The sequence below is a fragment of the Acinonyx jubatus genome, chromosome A1 (assembly GCF_027475565.1).
Source record: "Acinonyx jubatus isolate Ajub_Pintada_27869175 chromosome A1, VMU_Ajub_asm_v1.0, whole genome shotgun sequence".
Taxonomy (NCBI): domain Eukaryota; kingdom Metazoa; phylum Chordata; class Mammalia; order Carnivora; family Felidae; genus Acinonyx; species Acinonyx jubatus.
This window is the reverse complement of record NC_069380.1, coordinates 141823088-141836551: the sequence shown is the minus strand read 5'-3', so window position 1 is coordinate 141836551 and position 13464 is coordinate 141823088. Positions and strand designations below refer to the sequence as shown.

The 13464-nt window shown below is 38.2% G+C and overlaps 1 protein-coding gene across 2 annotated transcripts in view; it reads right to left on the bottom strand.

Annotated features, from left to right (window-relative positions):
• CMYA5 (cardiomyopathy associated 5) overlaps positions 1 to 13464 on the bottom strand; it is an 88930-nt gene that overhangs the window by 31347 nt on the left and 44119 nt on the right. The window contains exons 3-6 of one of the 2 annotated variants that reach the window (XM_027039277.2): positions 11413 to 11508; positions 9791 to 10024; positions 8174 to 8196; positions 3392 to 3510 (exon numbers count right to left, since the gene is read on the bottom strand). In XM_027039277.2, the coding sequence (XP_026895078.1) occupies positions 3392 to 3510; positions 8174 to 8196; positions 9791 to 10024; positions 11413 to 11508 (472 nt within the window). The remainder of the gene's footprint in view (positions 1 to 3391; positions 3511 to 8173; positions 8197 to 9790; positions 10025 to 11412; positions 11509 to 13464) is intronic. The other variant, XR_008299312.1, reaches the window with a different exon arrangement.

Sequence of the window (13464 nt, the reverse complement as noted above, 5' to 3'; positions counted from 1 at the left end):
CACTGGTCACAAATGAGCAAAAACTATTTAGCAGCAAGTCAACACCCTGGGCTCCAGTTCTATGAAACAGACACACCATGCATGGCATTTTCCTCTCAGAAATCAGTCTCCCTATAAACAGCTCAGAACTGCTGGGACTGCCATGTGCCCTATTTCCGAATAAATCATTAACACTTTGTGACAATTTAACCCTGTGGCCTCTAAAATACATGAGATGTCCTGTCGTTGCCTATCAGATATTCAAAAGAATCCTTCTACATGAAAAACAACATTTAATGAATCCCTTAAAAGCAAACAATCTATTTCATTAATCAGAATTTCTTACTTTCCAATCACCGCTCTAATTGCTGGGGTTTTTTAAATTTAAATCCAAGTTAGTTAACATACCCTACTACCTACCATAGTAGTAATGGTTTAAGGTGTAGAATTTAGTGATTCATAACTTACACATAACACCCAGTGCTCATCCTAACAAGTGCCTTCCTTAATGCCCATCACCCGTTTAGCCCATCGCCCCACCCACCTCCCCACCAGCAACCCTAAGTTTGTTCTCTGTATTTAAGAGATTCTTGTGGTTTGCCTTCCTCTTTGTTTTTATCTTATTTTTCCTTCCCTTCCCCTATGTTCACCTGTTTTATTTCTTAAGTTCCACATATGAGTTAAATCATATGAGATTTGTCTTTCTCTTACTGACTTATTTCGCTTAGCATAATATACTCCAGCTCCATCCAGGTTGTTGCAAATGGCAAGATTTCATTCTTTTTCATTGCTAAGTAATATTCCTTTTTTTATATATACTGCATCTTCTTTATCCGTTCATCAGTCAATGGACAGTTGGGCTCTTTCCATAATTTGGCTATTGTTGATAGTGCTGCTATAAACACTGGGGTGCGTGTGCCCCTTCAAATCAGCATTTTTGTATCCTTTGGATAAATACCTAGTAGTACAATTGCTGGGTCATAAGGTAGCTCTATTTTTAATTTTTTGAGGAACTTCCATACTGTTTTTCAGAGTGACTATACCAGTTTCCATTCCCACCAATAGTTCACTGCTCTATTTCAATGCCTCTTAAAGACACTACCAAAAACCACCCTTTTGTTTGACACATATATGGATAAAATCTATTAGGATAAATGATCGAATTTTGTACTTTATATAAGGTTGATGGGTTTTTTGGGTCTTTCTAAAAGACACAGAAAAAGCCTTTTACTAGTTACTAAACTAAAATTGTTCCTACAGGAATGTAAATTAATTGTCAGTTTAAAAACATCAGCTGTCTTTAAGGTGGTCTAGAAGGAATATAGCATCTTTTAAGGAAGATAGGTGAGTACATTTTACAGTAAGTGAAACTTGGTAACTTCACTGAAACACACCAGCTTTGGGAAATCTAAATAAGTTTCATTATCTTGTTTGTTAAAATAGCACATTAAAAAATATTTTAAAGAGCCAGCAGGATGCTTCTGACAGCTGAGTAGGAGGCTCCTGGCCACAGAGCACGATGCTGAGCTGGTAGTTCTCTAACTGATCTGTTTAGTATGAAAAAAAGGGGGCAGGGGCTCAGTTGAAGAGAGAAAAACCACTCATAAGGAAAAATCTGTTCAACAGATATGAAAATATTTAATTTATTTTTCCTTCTATACCTAACTGCTGGAGTGAAGCAAATAATCTCTAGAAGACAGAGAGAGAAATCTTGTTTTACAAAGAGAAAAAAAAAAAAAAAGATGAGACCTTTGGTTCCATCACTCCTTCTCCCTATCTCCTTGATATTCTAAGACAGTCACAAAGGTTCAAATGGAAATGCAGATTATAACTGTAATGGTACGCTAGTTTTATGCTTTGATTCAGAATCTAGCTGTAAATTTTTACAACTAAGAGGTTTTTTTCCAGTTATATTTCCTTACATACAAAAACTATAAAGCAAATATAAACTATTCAGATTATACCAAAATGAAAAGCTTTTGGGGTGCCTGGGTGGCACAGTCGGTTAAGTGTCGGACTTCAGCCAGGTCACGATCTCGCGTTCCGTGAGTTCGAGCCCGCGTCAGGCTCTGGGCTGATGGCTCCGAGCCTGGAGCCTGTTTCCGATTCTGTGTCTCCCTCTCTCTCTGCTCCTCCCCCGTTCATGCTCTGTCTCTCTCTGTCCCAAAAATAAATAAACGTTGAAAAAAAAAATTTAAATAACAAAATGAAAGCTTTTGCACAGTGAAGGAAATAATCAACAAAACTAAAAGGAAACCTGCTGAATGGGAGAAGATATGTTCAAATGATATATCTAAGTGGTTAATATTCAAAACATATAAAGAACTTACACAATTCAACATCAAAAAAACACCAATAATTCAATTAAAAAACGGGCAGAGGACTTGAATAGACATTCTTCCAAAGAAGACATACAGATGGCCAACAGGTACATGAAAAGATGCTGAACATCACTCATCATCAGGAAATGCAAATCAAAACCACAATGAGATATCACCTTATACTGGTAAGAATGGCTAGAATCAAAAAGACAAGAAAAAACAAGTCTTGGCAAGGATGTGGAGATTGTGGATATTGGTGTGCACTGTTGGTAGAAATGTAAGTGGGCTCAGCCACTGTGGAAAACAGTATGGAGATTCCTCAAAAAATTACAAACAGAAATACCATATGATGCAGGAATTCTACTGTTGAGTATTTACCCAAAGAAAACACACACAGTAATATGAAAAGATACATGCACCCCTATGTTTATTGCACCATTATTTACAATAGCCAAGATAGAAGCAATTCAAAGGCCCGTTGACAGATGAATGGATAAAGAGGATGTGATATATATGGAATGTGATATACATATAATGGAATATTACTCAGCCATAAAAAAGAACAGAATCTTTCCATTTGCAACAACATGGATGAACCTAAAAAGTATTAGGTGAAGTGAAGTCAAACAGAGAAAGACAAATACCATATGATTTCATTTATGTGTGGAATCTAAAAAACAGAATGAGTAAACAAACAAAAACAGAAACAGAAACATAAATATAGAGAGAACAAACTGGTGGTTGCCAGAAGGGAGGGGATTTGGGGGATGAGTGAAATATGTAAAGGAGATTAAGAGGTACAGACTTCTACTTATAAAATAAATAAGTCACAGAGATGAAAAGTACAGCACAGGGAACATAGTCAATAACATTGTAATAACGTTGTGTGGTGATGGATGGTAATACACTTACCCAGGTACACATTGCAAGCAATGTGCAGAATTTTTGAATCATTGTTGTACACCTGAAACTAATATAACATTTTCAACTGTATTTATTAAAAAAAAAAAAACCTTTACAAAAGAAAAAAAAAAAAAACAAGGAAAAACTGCCAGATTTCAACAAGGTAATTAATATATTAAAATTCCTACCAGCCACTTGTTTTAACATCTGGTCACTTCTTGCTGAGCTGTCATCATAATGTTCAAACAATGAAAATGCAGCAGGCATTTTCTCTAAAGAAGCTGTGTTCTCCATTGCAGACAGCAACCTACCATAGGAGGAAAAACATTTCTACATAAGTCAAGAAATTACTAACATACAAAATGAAAATAATTGTTTAAAATAAAGTTGTTGTTGGTGGTGGTGGGTTTTTTTTGAGGCATTGTATCCAAAAAGGAGTTAAACTGTTTCAAAGTCTAGAAAACATATGTCTAAAATCTATTTATTCTTAGGATTCTTTGGTTGTAACTGGTTAATATTAGAAATTGCATACCTATATTCCCAAACCAGATAGATTCCATCAAGTTATACAGTCTCAATTTTGCATCTATAAGTTTAGTCCTAATAGATAGTCCTAATAGAGAGTCCTATTATAATGGTTAGTCCTAACAGATAGTCCTAATATACTAGTCCTATTACTATATTCTAATGATTATTTCCAGAAGGATATAAAGGTGGACAGCCCTTCTGGAAATTCACATATTCTGTGATGCCCTTGCTTTTCTCAACTCTGACTATTATGCTTCTAGTTATTTAGTTTTTCAAAAATTATGTTCACCTACTATGTGGCAGGCACTGTTCTGGTACTGGGGATACAACAGTGAAGGAGGATAAAGTCTATAAATTCTTTAGAAAAATTTTTTTAATATTTATTATTTTGAGAGAGAGAGAGTGCACACATGAGTGGGGGAGGGGCAGGGAGAGACAGGGAGACACAGAATCTGAAGCAGGCTCCAGGCTCTGAGCTGTCAGCACACAGCCAGACGCGGGGCTTGAATTCACCAACTGTGAGATCATGACCTGAGCCGAAGTCAGATGCTTAACCAACTGAGCCACCCAGGTGCCCCTATAAATCCTTAAAAGACTAAACAAACCACAGTTTATAAGTCAACAGCTTTTATATACTCAAGACCCTCTTAGCGGAGATGCTAACTCTTAGCATTTGTCTTCAGGTACAACCTGGGCTTTAAAAAAAAAACAAAACAACCAAAAATAAAACAGGTTGATTCCGAAGAGAGGAAAAGGGGGAAGGAGAGACTGCAAAAGCATTCCACTTTAGCATGAGGGGCCCTAAATTTCGTTAGGAGCTCTCCTCTGTGCATCTCGCTCAAAGGAGACTAGAAATATATACCAGCAATTAAGCCAGGTTCGAGGAACTCCACTGGCTTCACTATCGTGGACTTTTTGGTTTGGGTAGCACAGATCCACTTCTGAGCCTTTACACTTGCTGTTGGAACTTTCTTCTCCTAGATATTATATGGCTCCTTCCTCACTGCATCTCTGTTCAGAGGTCAGCTCTTCAGAGAGTACACTACTCACACAGCACAACCTGTCCCTAATATCCTTTACTCTGTTGAATTTTACCTCCTCAAACTTATCACAACCTATTTGTTTTGTCCTTCTATTTCACCAGAATATAATCTACATGCAGGAAAGGACTTTGTTTTGTTCACCACCATACCGTACTGTGCTACTTGGCACACAATAAGCTTTTAACAAATAAATTTGGAATGAATAGAGGATACTTTCATTTGGGTGAGAATATCAGGATCTCAGGTCTGGTAAATGTTTTAATCAGTGTGAGGGGAAAAGATCATAAAATATAACTGAAATATTTAAAGAGTGCCCACTATGCTTACTAGTGCTAGGAATAATAAAATAATAAAATTGACTATCATCTGATTTTAGGAGAGATGGTTCCAGGAGGGGCTTCAAAGAGGAGGTGAAATTTGGGCTGAGTCTCAAAGAATGAATAGGAGTTTCTGAGGCAGGAAAGGAAGGAAGGGTGTTGCAGACAGAAGAACAGCTTGAATAAAGGCTGAGAGCTGTGAAAGGTGCAGCACGTCTGAGGGGCCAGAGGGACCCAGGGGCTACCTTGGGAACCAGGAAACTGAAGACAGAGAACAAATGGAAAGGTGGTTTGTGGCTTGACTGTGAAAAGACTTTCATATCTACCAAGAGTTTCCATTTTATCTCACAAGGCAAAGAGAACCACAGGAGTGTTTTCACAAAGGAAGTTTAGAAGAATATCCCTGAATGAGTCTAAGAAAGGACCAGAGCAACTACGCAGACCAGAGGCATTAGTGAAGTGGGTTGGGAGAAGCCCACAATGCTCTGAGTGAGGGAAGACACCACGGGCCTAAAAGAAGGCCTTGGGGAGGCAGAGGGTGGAGATGACGGATTCTGAATTAAGGAATAGTGCTGACTAGTACATTCACCGAGCCTAATCAAGGCATGTAACTGACCACGTGGGAGAATTTCTGTAACGCAAAAGTTCTGGTTGTAGATACCACAAATGAAATGTTTGAGTTTTCCCTGACACACTTCCCTGTTCGATTTTAACATCTGTATATGAAAGGATGAGCAAGCATCTTTTTAAGGGCAGGTCCTACAATGGTTGGGCCTCTCCTTCTTTTTCATTATTGTAACACAAACAAGCGAACCGGAGAGAGAAAAAGTAAATGCATCTTCTTAACAGACCAGCATTTTCTAAGCAAATGTGTTTTCCAAAATATGCAAATATTGAGTCTAAATATGCTTGACAGCGTTCCTTAATTTAAGTGTTTTCAGTGTTGAGAAAAATAATTTAATATACAAGCACTGCCTTTAGAGATATCATATGAAGGCAGGGAGAAGAAACAACAAGTTAAAAAAAATACAACCAGATAATAAACAGTTATTATGGCAAAGAACACCAATAATACTGAGGCTTTGAGGCAGAAGTTGTCTTGAGGACCTGAGAGTCTTCTTTCTGGTGAAATAATCAAGAGTTACCGCTTGCAGGTGTGTGCGCATGTCCACACACCCCTGTGCGTGTCTAAAAGGGCTTTCATTAATTGCTCGTGTTTCTTCACCAAATCCCAAGTTTTGTTGTCTTTTTTCTTCAAGAAAAATAACAGTTAGCCACGTGTATTCTCCTTTAGGTGGCATGCGGCTGTAGCAAAGATTAATCCATTGTCAATTGGACAATGAAATAAAAATTAATTAAAAGGACACACAGATGAACAAGTTCAAGCACAAAACCAAAAAACTGGTATTTAGAATTAAATGGATGCCAATTCATATTAGCAAGTTAACATCCTAACATTGAGAAAAATAAAAATGTACTATAGCATTTTTGAAGGTCAAAGTGTTTGCTATTTTCTATTCACCAAATTTTCATGCCAATCAGGATGTTCAGTGAGTAGATGAAATATCAGTAAGGAAATAACACATCTACACTGTCCAGTGTATATGAAATGGCACTGTAATATAAAAATCCATATACTCTTTAGACAAAATTCAATAATACTTAGAGAAATGTATACTTTTTTTAAAAATAAAGAGAACTGGAAATAAGGTCTGGGTATGAGTTTCCAGACCTACCTGGTGTGCCTGAGACTCCTGTGTGAGGACTGGTAACCATGCAGACCCATCATCCCACCCTGGCTTCTCCTGCAGTGGATCTGGGGTGGGACTCCAGGTGCTTTCCTTTAACAAACCTCACAGGTAATTCAGGCATAACATGTTTACGGAACCAGTGCACTGGAGGATGGATTGTTATACGCCAGAGGTTCTCAACCCTGTCTGCCCATTATAATCACCTCAGAAGCTTTAAAAATGCCCAGGCCATATCCCAACCCAATTAAATCAGAATCACTAGAGGCACAATTTAAGTGTCAGCACTTTTTAAAGCTCCCTGGGTAATTTGATTTATGACAGAGCCATTGTAATAAAAACCCTTATTGAATAACACCAGTACTAACATACAAGTTATTTTCTTAAAACGTATTAGCAATATTCTGTTGCATAGATTGTTTTTAAAGGTAAGCAGGAATCACCTGTGCAGTTTTCATTATCTAAAAAAAAAAATCAGGTTTCTATGTTTTAATATAACACAAACGTAATTTTTTTTTATTTTGCTTTATGCTCTTTTGCAATTTGCCATTGAAGTAAACTGAACCAAATTTACAATTTTAAAAAATGTACATCAAAGGGATAGAAATAATAAGAACATTAGGCTCAACTAGTAGGAAAGTCCTCAGGTCTTGCTTTGTGGCGAAAGGGAAAATGTGTCAGATCAGTATGAGCAGTTCAACATCAGATACTCCAAAAGATAAACACAGATCTGATGGTACGTGTTTTTATAGACATTTCCTAGTTTCATGTTGAGTGTTTTGCCTTTTAAAATAATGACAAAAATCCCTTAGATTGAGTGTTAACGGCAGCAACAAAGACAAAACACAATCAAAAGAGGAAGATTCACTTAGATTAGCTGAGAAGAAAGAGAAGATACATGCATGCCTATCGTTTGAGAGAAACTGAGAGAACATTCCATTAAGATTGCAGAAGTCAAAATTACTCAAAGCAAAAATGAATGATTCTTTCAAATGCTCATATTTAACCAGTAAGTCTAAGTATCTACAAAATGTTCTATATGCAATGACAAGAAAGATGGTCCAGATTAGGCTGAAAATACAGAATACATCTCAAGGAAGCAGTTAAAAATCTACATTATAATTGTTATTTAACTAAAGCACATGCAATATTCTTTCAAAGCTGTCATTTAGCTTTTAAAAGCACAGTGTCTAAAAGTGAAAATTCAGTAGCTCAGTCAATGTATGTATTTTTTAATTGGCAGCTCATTTTCTAGAAAGCATCAAAATATTAAAAATAAAGCATACAGTCATGCTATTCTCAGTCGCCACTACATTGTGCCACGTTTTATATACCTTTCATTGATTTCCTCAAATGACTTACGAGGTAATAAGAAAGAGGGAGAGAGAAAAAGAGAGAGAGAGAAACTAATTAACAACAAAGTGTAAAACCAACCTAGAGCCTTAAGATTATGCATGTTCTAAAGGCATTATTTTTTAGCTTTTTATCTTCCCTCCGTCTGTTTCTTTTGGGGGCTATAACCCCCAGCAGCAAGGAAATGAGGGTCAGAAGGGGTAGGGGGATCTGTGCAGGGATGGAAGGGGCTTAATTTCCAGTTCTGCTCTACTCTCTATGATAAGCAAGGCCAGCAACAAATTCTTATGCTGCTCCTCTCTACTCATTAACAAATGGCTTAGCTTCCAGAATAGAATTCTCCAAAGCAAGAAAAAGGACTTCTATTTGTTCAATGTGGGATATATACCTAAAATGCAATCAGTAGTTATCTTTGGGTGATACCTTCTCTGTGCTTTTCTGTATTTTCCAAATTTTTAAAAATGGATATGTATTACTGTCATAAGCAGAAAAAAATGCTTTTTTTTTTCCAATTTGTTCTAGAGAGAAAATATTTTTATCAAACAAAGGTAAGGTTCTTAGGGAACACAAAGAACTTTATTAATGTTACACTTCACAAGAGGTGCCTAATTTTAAAAGATTAAAGCTTTGCCTTAAACATAAAGCAACTGAAGATTTTCATTCTCCTTTGAGGATGCCATATCTAACCTACTCAAATTAGTCCTACCTGGAAGTATCTCCATATCAAAAGCTTAACATTATCCCATTTTTCCTTGTTCTATCTCCAGACTTCAATTGAGAGCTGGGAGGACTGGGGAACTTTGAAAGGGAGGTCCCAACTCTTCATAAGATGGTGCTTTCCTCCAATATGACAATTAGGTGTGAGACCATCCTCCAGGAAAACACTACTCCTGGTCAATCCTGGTTCCATGGAGAACCAGGAACTTACTGAATGTTCTAGGGAATTAGGAGAGCAAAGAGCTGTCTCTGTGGTGCAACTTGAGAATCACCCAGGGGAATCTCGGTCCATAAGATACTTGAATTAAGGAATCTGGTCCCCAGGAGGACCCCTGTAAAAACACTGATGTGTTACCTGAAAGAGGTATCACATTATGTCGTCCTTTTGCATGCTGCAAGTGTACTGACATGTTACTCTCAGCCACTGGGTGAGGCTCAGAGGGAATGGTCCCTAGGAGATGTCACTTCGGATTAGGGAGTAGGAGTGGAGAGGACAGGCCCAGGGGCCAGCATGAGGATGCCAGGCACTGGGAGATCAGGCTGGCACTCAGGCATAGCATGAGTAAGGCTTTCAGGCTGTTTTCCTTCACTCTTAGAAGGTGACCAATCCATGTGACAGAGTGAATGGTTGATGCTGTGACCTGACTTTCATGTATCCTTCAGCTAGATTTGGATGTTAAGACTTTCAGGATTTTCTGGGCCTTTTCCATAAGCATCAGGCGTACCTAATAATCTTTAAATGTCAGAATTACATAAACCCCATAGAGAAATATAAATGATACAAGTGATCTTGGGGAATATTGAAAGATGAATTCTAAAAACTAGACTTGGATGCATAGAGCAGGTGGAGGATGTCTAGGCCTGTTTTAATTGGTGCTTACAGTCAGGAAAACAGTCTCGTCGAGCTCCTCTGCTTCTCTCACGATGCTCTCCAGGGTGTCCTTGGCCGTGTCCATGCTCTGCAGAAAGTGGACCATCTGGTCATGTAAGAACTCCATCTTCTTTTTCTTCACTTCCTCAAAGCTCTGGGCTTTCTCATCATACTGGGCTAAAACTTTCTTCATCATCTCCTCATTCTGTTCTTCTAGCTTTTTCTCATTTTTACTACAGTTTTCCTAAAAAACAAATAAAACAAACAAACAAAAAAAAAACCCACTTTTTAATGAATCACAAAGTGCACGTCTTGCTTCTTTTCTTTTAGGAGAAACACCAGTCTTTTAAAGAACTGAGCTCTGGTGTCTTCATAAGAGAATTTCAGATTATGGGCACAGTCTATGTTTTCAACACATCAAGCCTCTTGGCCACGGTTAGCTTTGCAATAAAATTCACTGTAAGATTATTATCCAGAAGGATTTAGTTAACGAAACAAACAAACAAAAAGATATTTGTGTGGAAGGCTTGCCTACTTGCATTTCCACAGGATAAAACTTGAAGATGGCGTCACAGTGAATGAATGAAGATCCCTGACCTTCGTTTAGTGCCATTTTCACCATTCCATGAAAATCCTTGTGTGAGGAAGGGAGAAGCAAGATACTGGACAGGGCACTACATTCACAAGTGCTCTCCAGGGAGGGGGACAGCTTCCACCACAGTAAGAGAAAGTTTATTGCCCATCTGGCAAATCCAGATACCCACTGGATATAGTGGTTCTCACTACAGGGCTAGTGATAAGGTGATCATATAATTTATCGTCTAAAATGGATACTTGGTGGGGGCATTCGAAATAATTAGCAGGTGTTAACTGATCTAAAACAGGAGTTAAGGAGACTCTTCTCAAGCAAACTAGGGTGAGAGTTGTCCTCATGATAGGGAATGTGGGCACCAGCCTTCTGCAGCAGCCCTCTGCCACGTCTGATTGACAAGTGAGGATATCTGGGCCATTTCTGCATATGGATGGAGATGGCCCCCCACCCCTGCCTCCACTGAGGAGGGAGCAGGGGCCAACAGCTAGGAGGGCATAAATTCATCCAGATAGTGGTACTATGAGAGACACGCATTTGTCCTGAGCATTGGACATCAAGCATTTCTGCAGAGCTAGCCAATGAAAGACAGGATAGTGGATCAAGTTAAGAACTCAGATCTGAATTTAAATTTTGACTCTCAACTTACTATGAACTTACTATGACCTTGGGTAATATACTTAACTCTAAGTTTCAGTTCCTTACCTAGAAAATGGGAACAAATTAATAACACCTGTTTCATATGGTTATTGTAAGGATTACATTGGATAAAGCATGCAAAGCATTTGCCCTGTCATTGTAAGCACCTAATAAATGTGTATATGTTTTTAAGGACAAGTCGTTTATCCTTGGAAAGGAAGTAGTTTCACTGATTACACACAGATGGAAGACTTTGAGGACCTTCACTTTTAATGGAACAAAACCAACAATGGCAAACCACATATGCATACACAATCCCTAATTCAGATTGTTCTGGCTCAGAATTCTTTCCTTATAATGACATGAACAAACCAGGTCAAAGTAAAAGGGTTATGGTAACTTACCTCGATGGTATTAAAAAAAGATTCTATCTCACTAACAAAGGCTTCAATCCTCAGGGACTTTTCTTGTAAATTATCTAGAAATTCTGCTAATTGGACCTGAAGAAAAAAATTTAGATATGGTTGGTATATGACATTTGATAAAATAACTTCAACCAGTGAGCTCTAATTTCCTCATAAATTTAGTACATTTGGTAGAGATTTACTATATGACATTCACTAACAAATCAATCTTTAAATTTTCTTTGCTGCTTCATCTAAATTGACTGTAGATAATTCTGTATGCTAAACAATTAGGAGGTTTGTGAGGGAGCAATAGAAAGTTTATTTTCTCATGCAAGAGGAAGGAGTTCTTGTTGAGTACATAAATTCAAAGCATACTTGTTTTAGTAAACCATGGATTTTAATTTTCTCCTTAGTAAAGCCTCAATTTTTTTCAAATTTGAGGCCGGGGTTGGGGGGATGGGCCAGAGAGAGAGAGAGAGAGAGAGAGAGAGAATCTTAAGCAGGCTTCACACTCAGTACCGAGCCTGACTTGGCGCTTATCCTACAACGCTAGGATCATGACCTGAGCCGAAATCAATGGTTGGATACTTAACTGACTGAGCCACCTGGGTGTCCCTAAAGCTTCAATTTTTATACATTGTCTTCTTCAAAGATTGCAGACTTTTTGTTGAACTTGTTCAACTTATCCAAGTAGTCTCCTCACATTTGTGCCAATGGCCTCAGTGTGCCTGGATCACTCTGAGAAGGTGCTCAGAGTGTCACTGGGCCAGGAGCCTAGCATACCAAATAATGGAAACTGTTTACTAAAGAGACCTAAAGGTTGTAATAACCCTTACAGGGTTAAAATACTCAAGAAGTGAAAGCCAACTAGAAAATGTATGGGTCATGGGGGGAAGATGGTAGCTGCCTTAGCCATAGTTATAAACCCTGCTATAATCTATTCAGCTGCCTGGTTCACTATCCACAGAATGATGGAGAAATTGCAAGGATGGAAGCCCCTTCTGGATCTGGCTTCTGCTTCCCTCTATAGCTCTTGCCTCTTTTCCACAAGGTCCCAGGCTCCAATCACACAAGCCCCATCTTTCCTTGAACTTTTTCTCACCCATGTGCCTTTTCGTGTGGTATTTCCTGTCTCTAGAATGTCCTCCGTGCCTTGATTGCTGGAAAAACCTCTATCTTACTGAAGGTTCACTCAGTCTTCACCTTCCCTCACCCTCTCAGTCCTACTCTATCATTTGGCTCACTCCCAAAAGGGTCCTTTTTCAAAACACTGTGCTCCCATAATCCTGACTGATTTGGGGAGCCATTAGTCCATCTTCTTTTATTTTTGTTGTCATTCCCAATGATTAGACAGTTTCCAACATGTAATGGGAGGTCAATAAATACTGAGAAAGAAGGAGAGAGTGAATGAAGAAGATAAGTGGCAAAAGATAAGCCACCACAGTGGAGATGGCAGGAAAGGAGAAGCAAGGACCTCAATGATCTATAAAGGCAGTCACCAGTTTCTGACTCATCACAAATGGTCTGCTCACACAAGATGCTAGAGAATTCTCAAGGTATAACTTTAAATTGATTTCTAATTTTTAAAAGTTGTCAACCAACTCTTAATCTTCACAGTTGATTTAATGAAACAAAGCAGGTCTCTCTGGCTTTAGTGAACTAGCTTTCCACTTTTTTTGGTCATACTGTTTAGAGAACATCAGGGGGGAAGAACTTCAAAATGGTTTTAAAGCAGGAGACGTAACCCCTTGCTTTTGAACTTTGTTTTAAATTGACAATATTTAGACAGAATTATTTTTTAATTTCTAAAACTCATAGAGATAAATAAAACATAATTAAGAAAGCTAAAAAAAATCTAGTCTTTCTGCTGACAGTGCCCAGTAGTTGTCAGTTAGCGAAACCAAGTGTCATCACAGAATGGGGCACATTTCACCAGTGCTAATGCATCCAGAAGCCTGAGATTTCTTTTTTTTTAATTGCCCCATCTTCTACTCCCACATTTTACCAGGTAAAGTTTCAACAAAATTTCACTGTAGAGAAGCATAACCT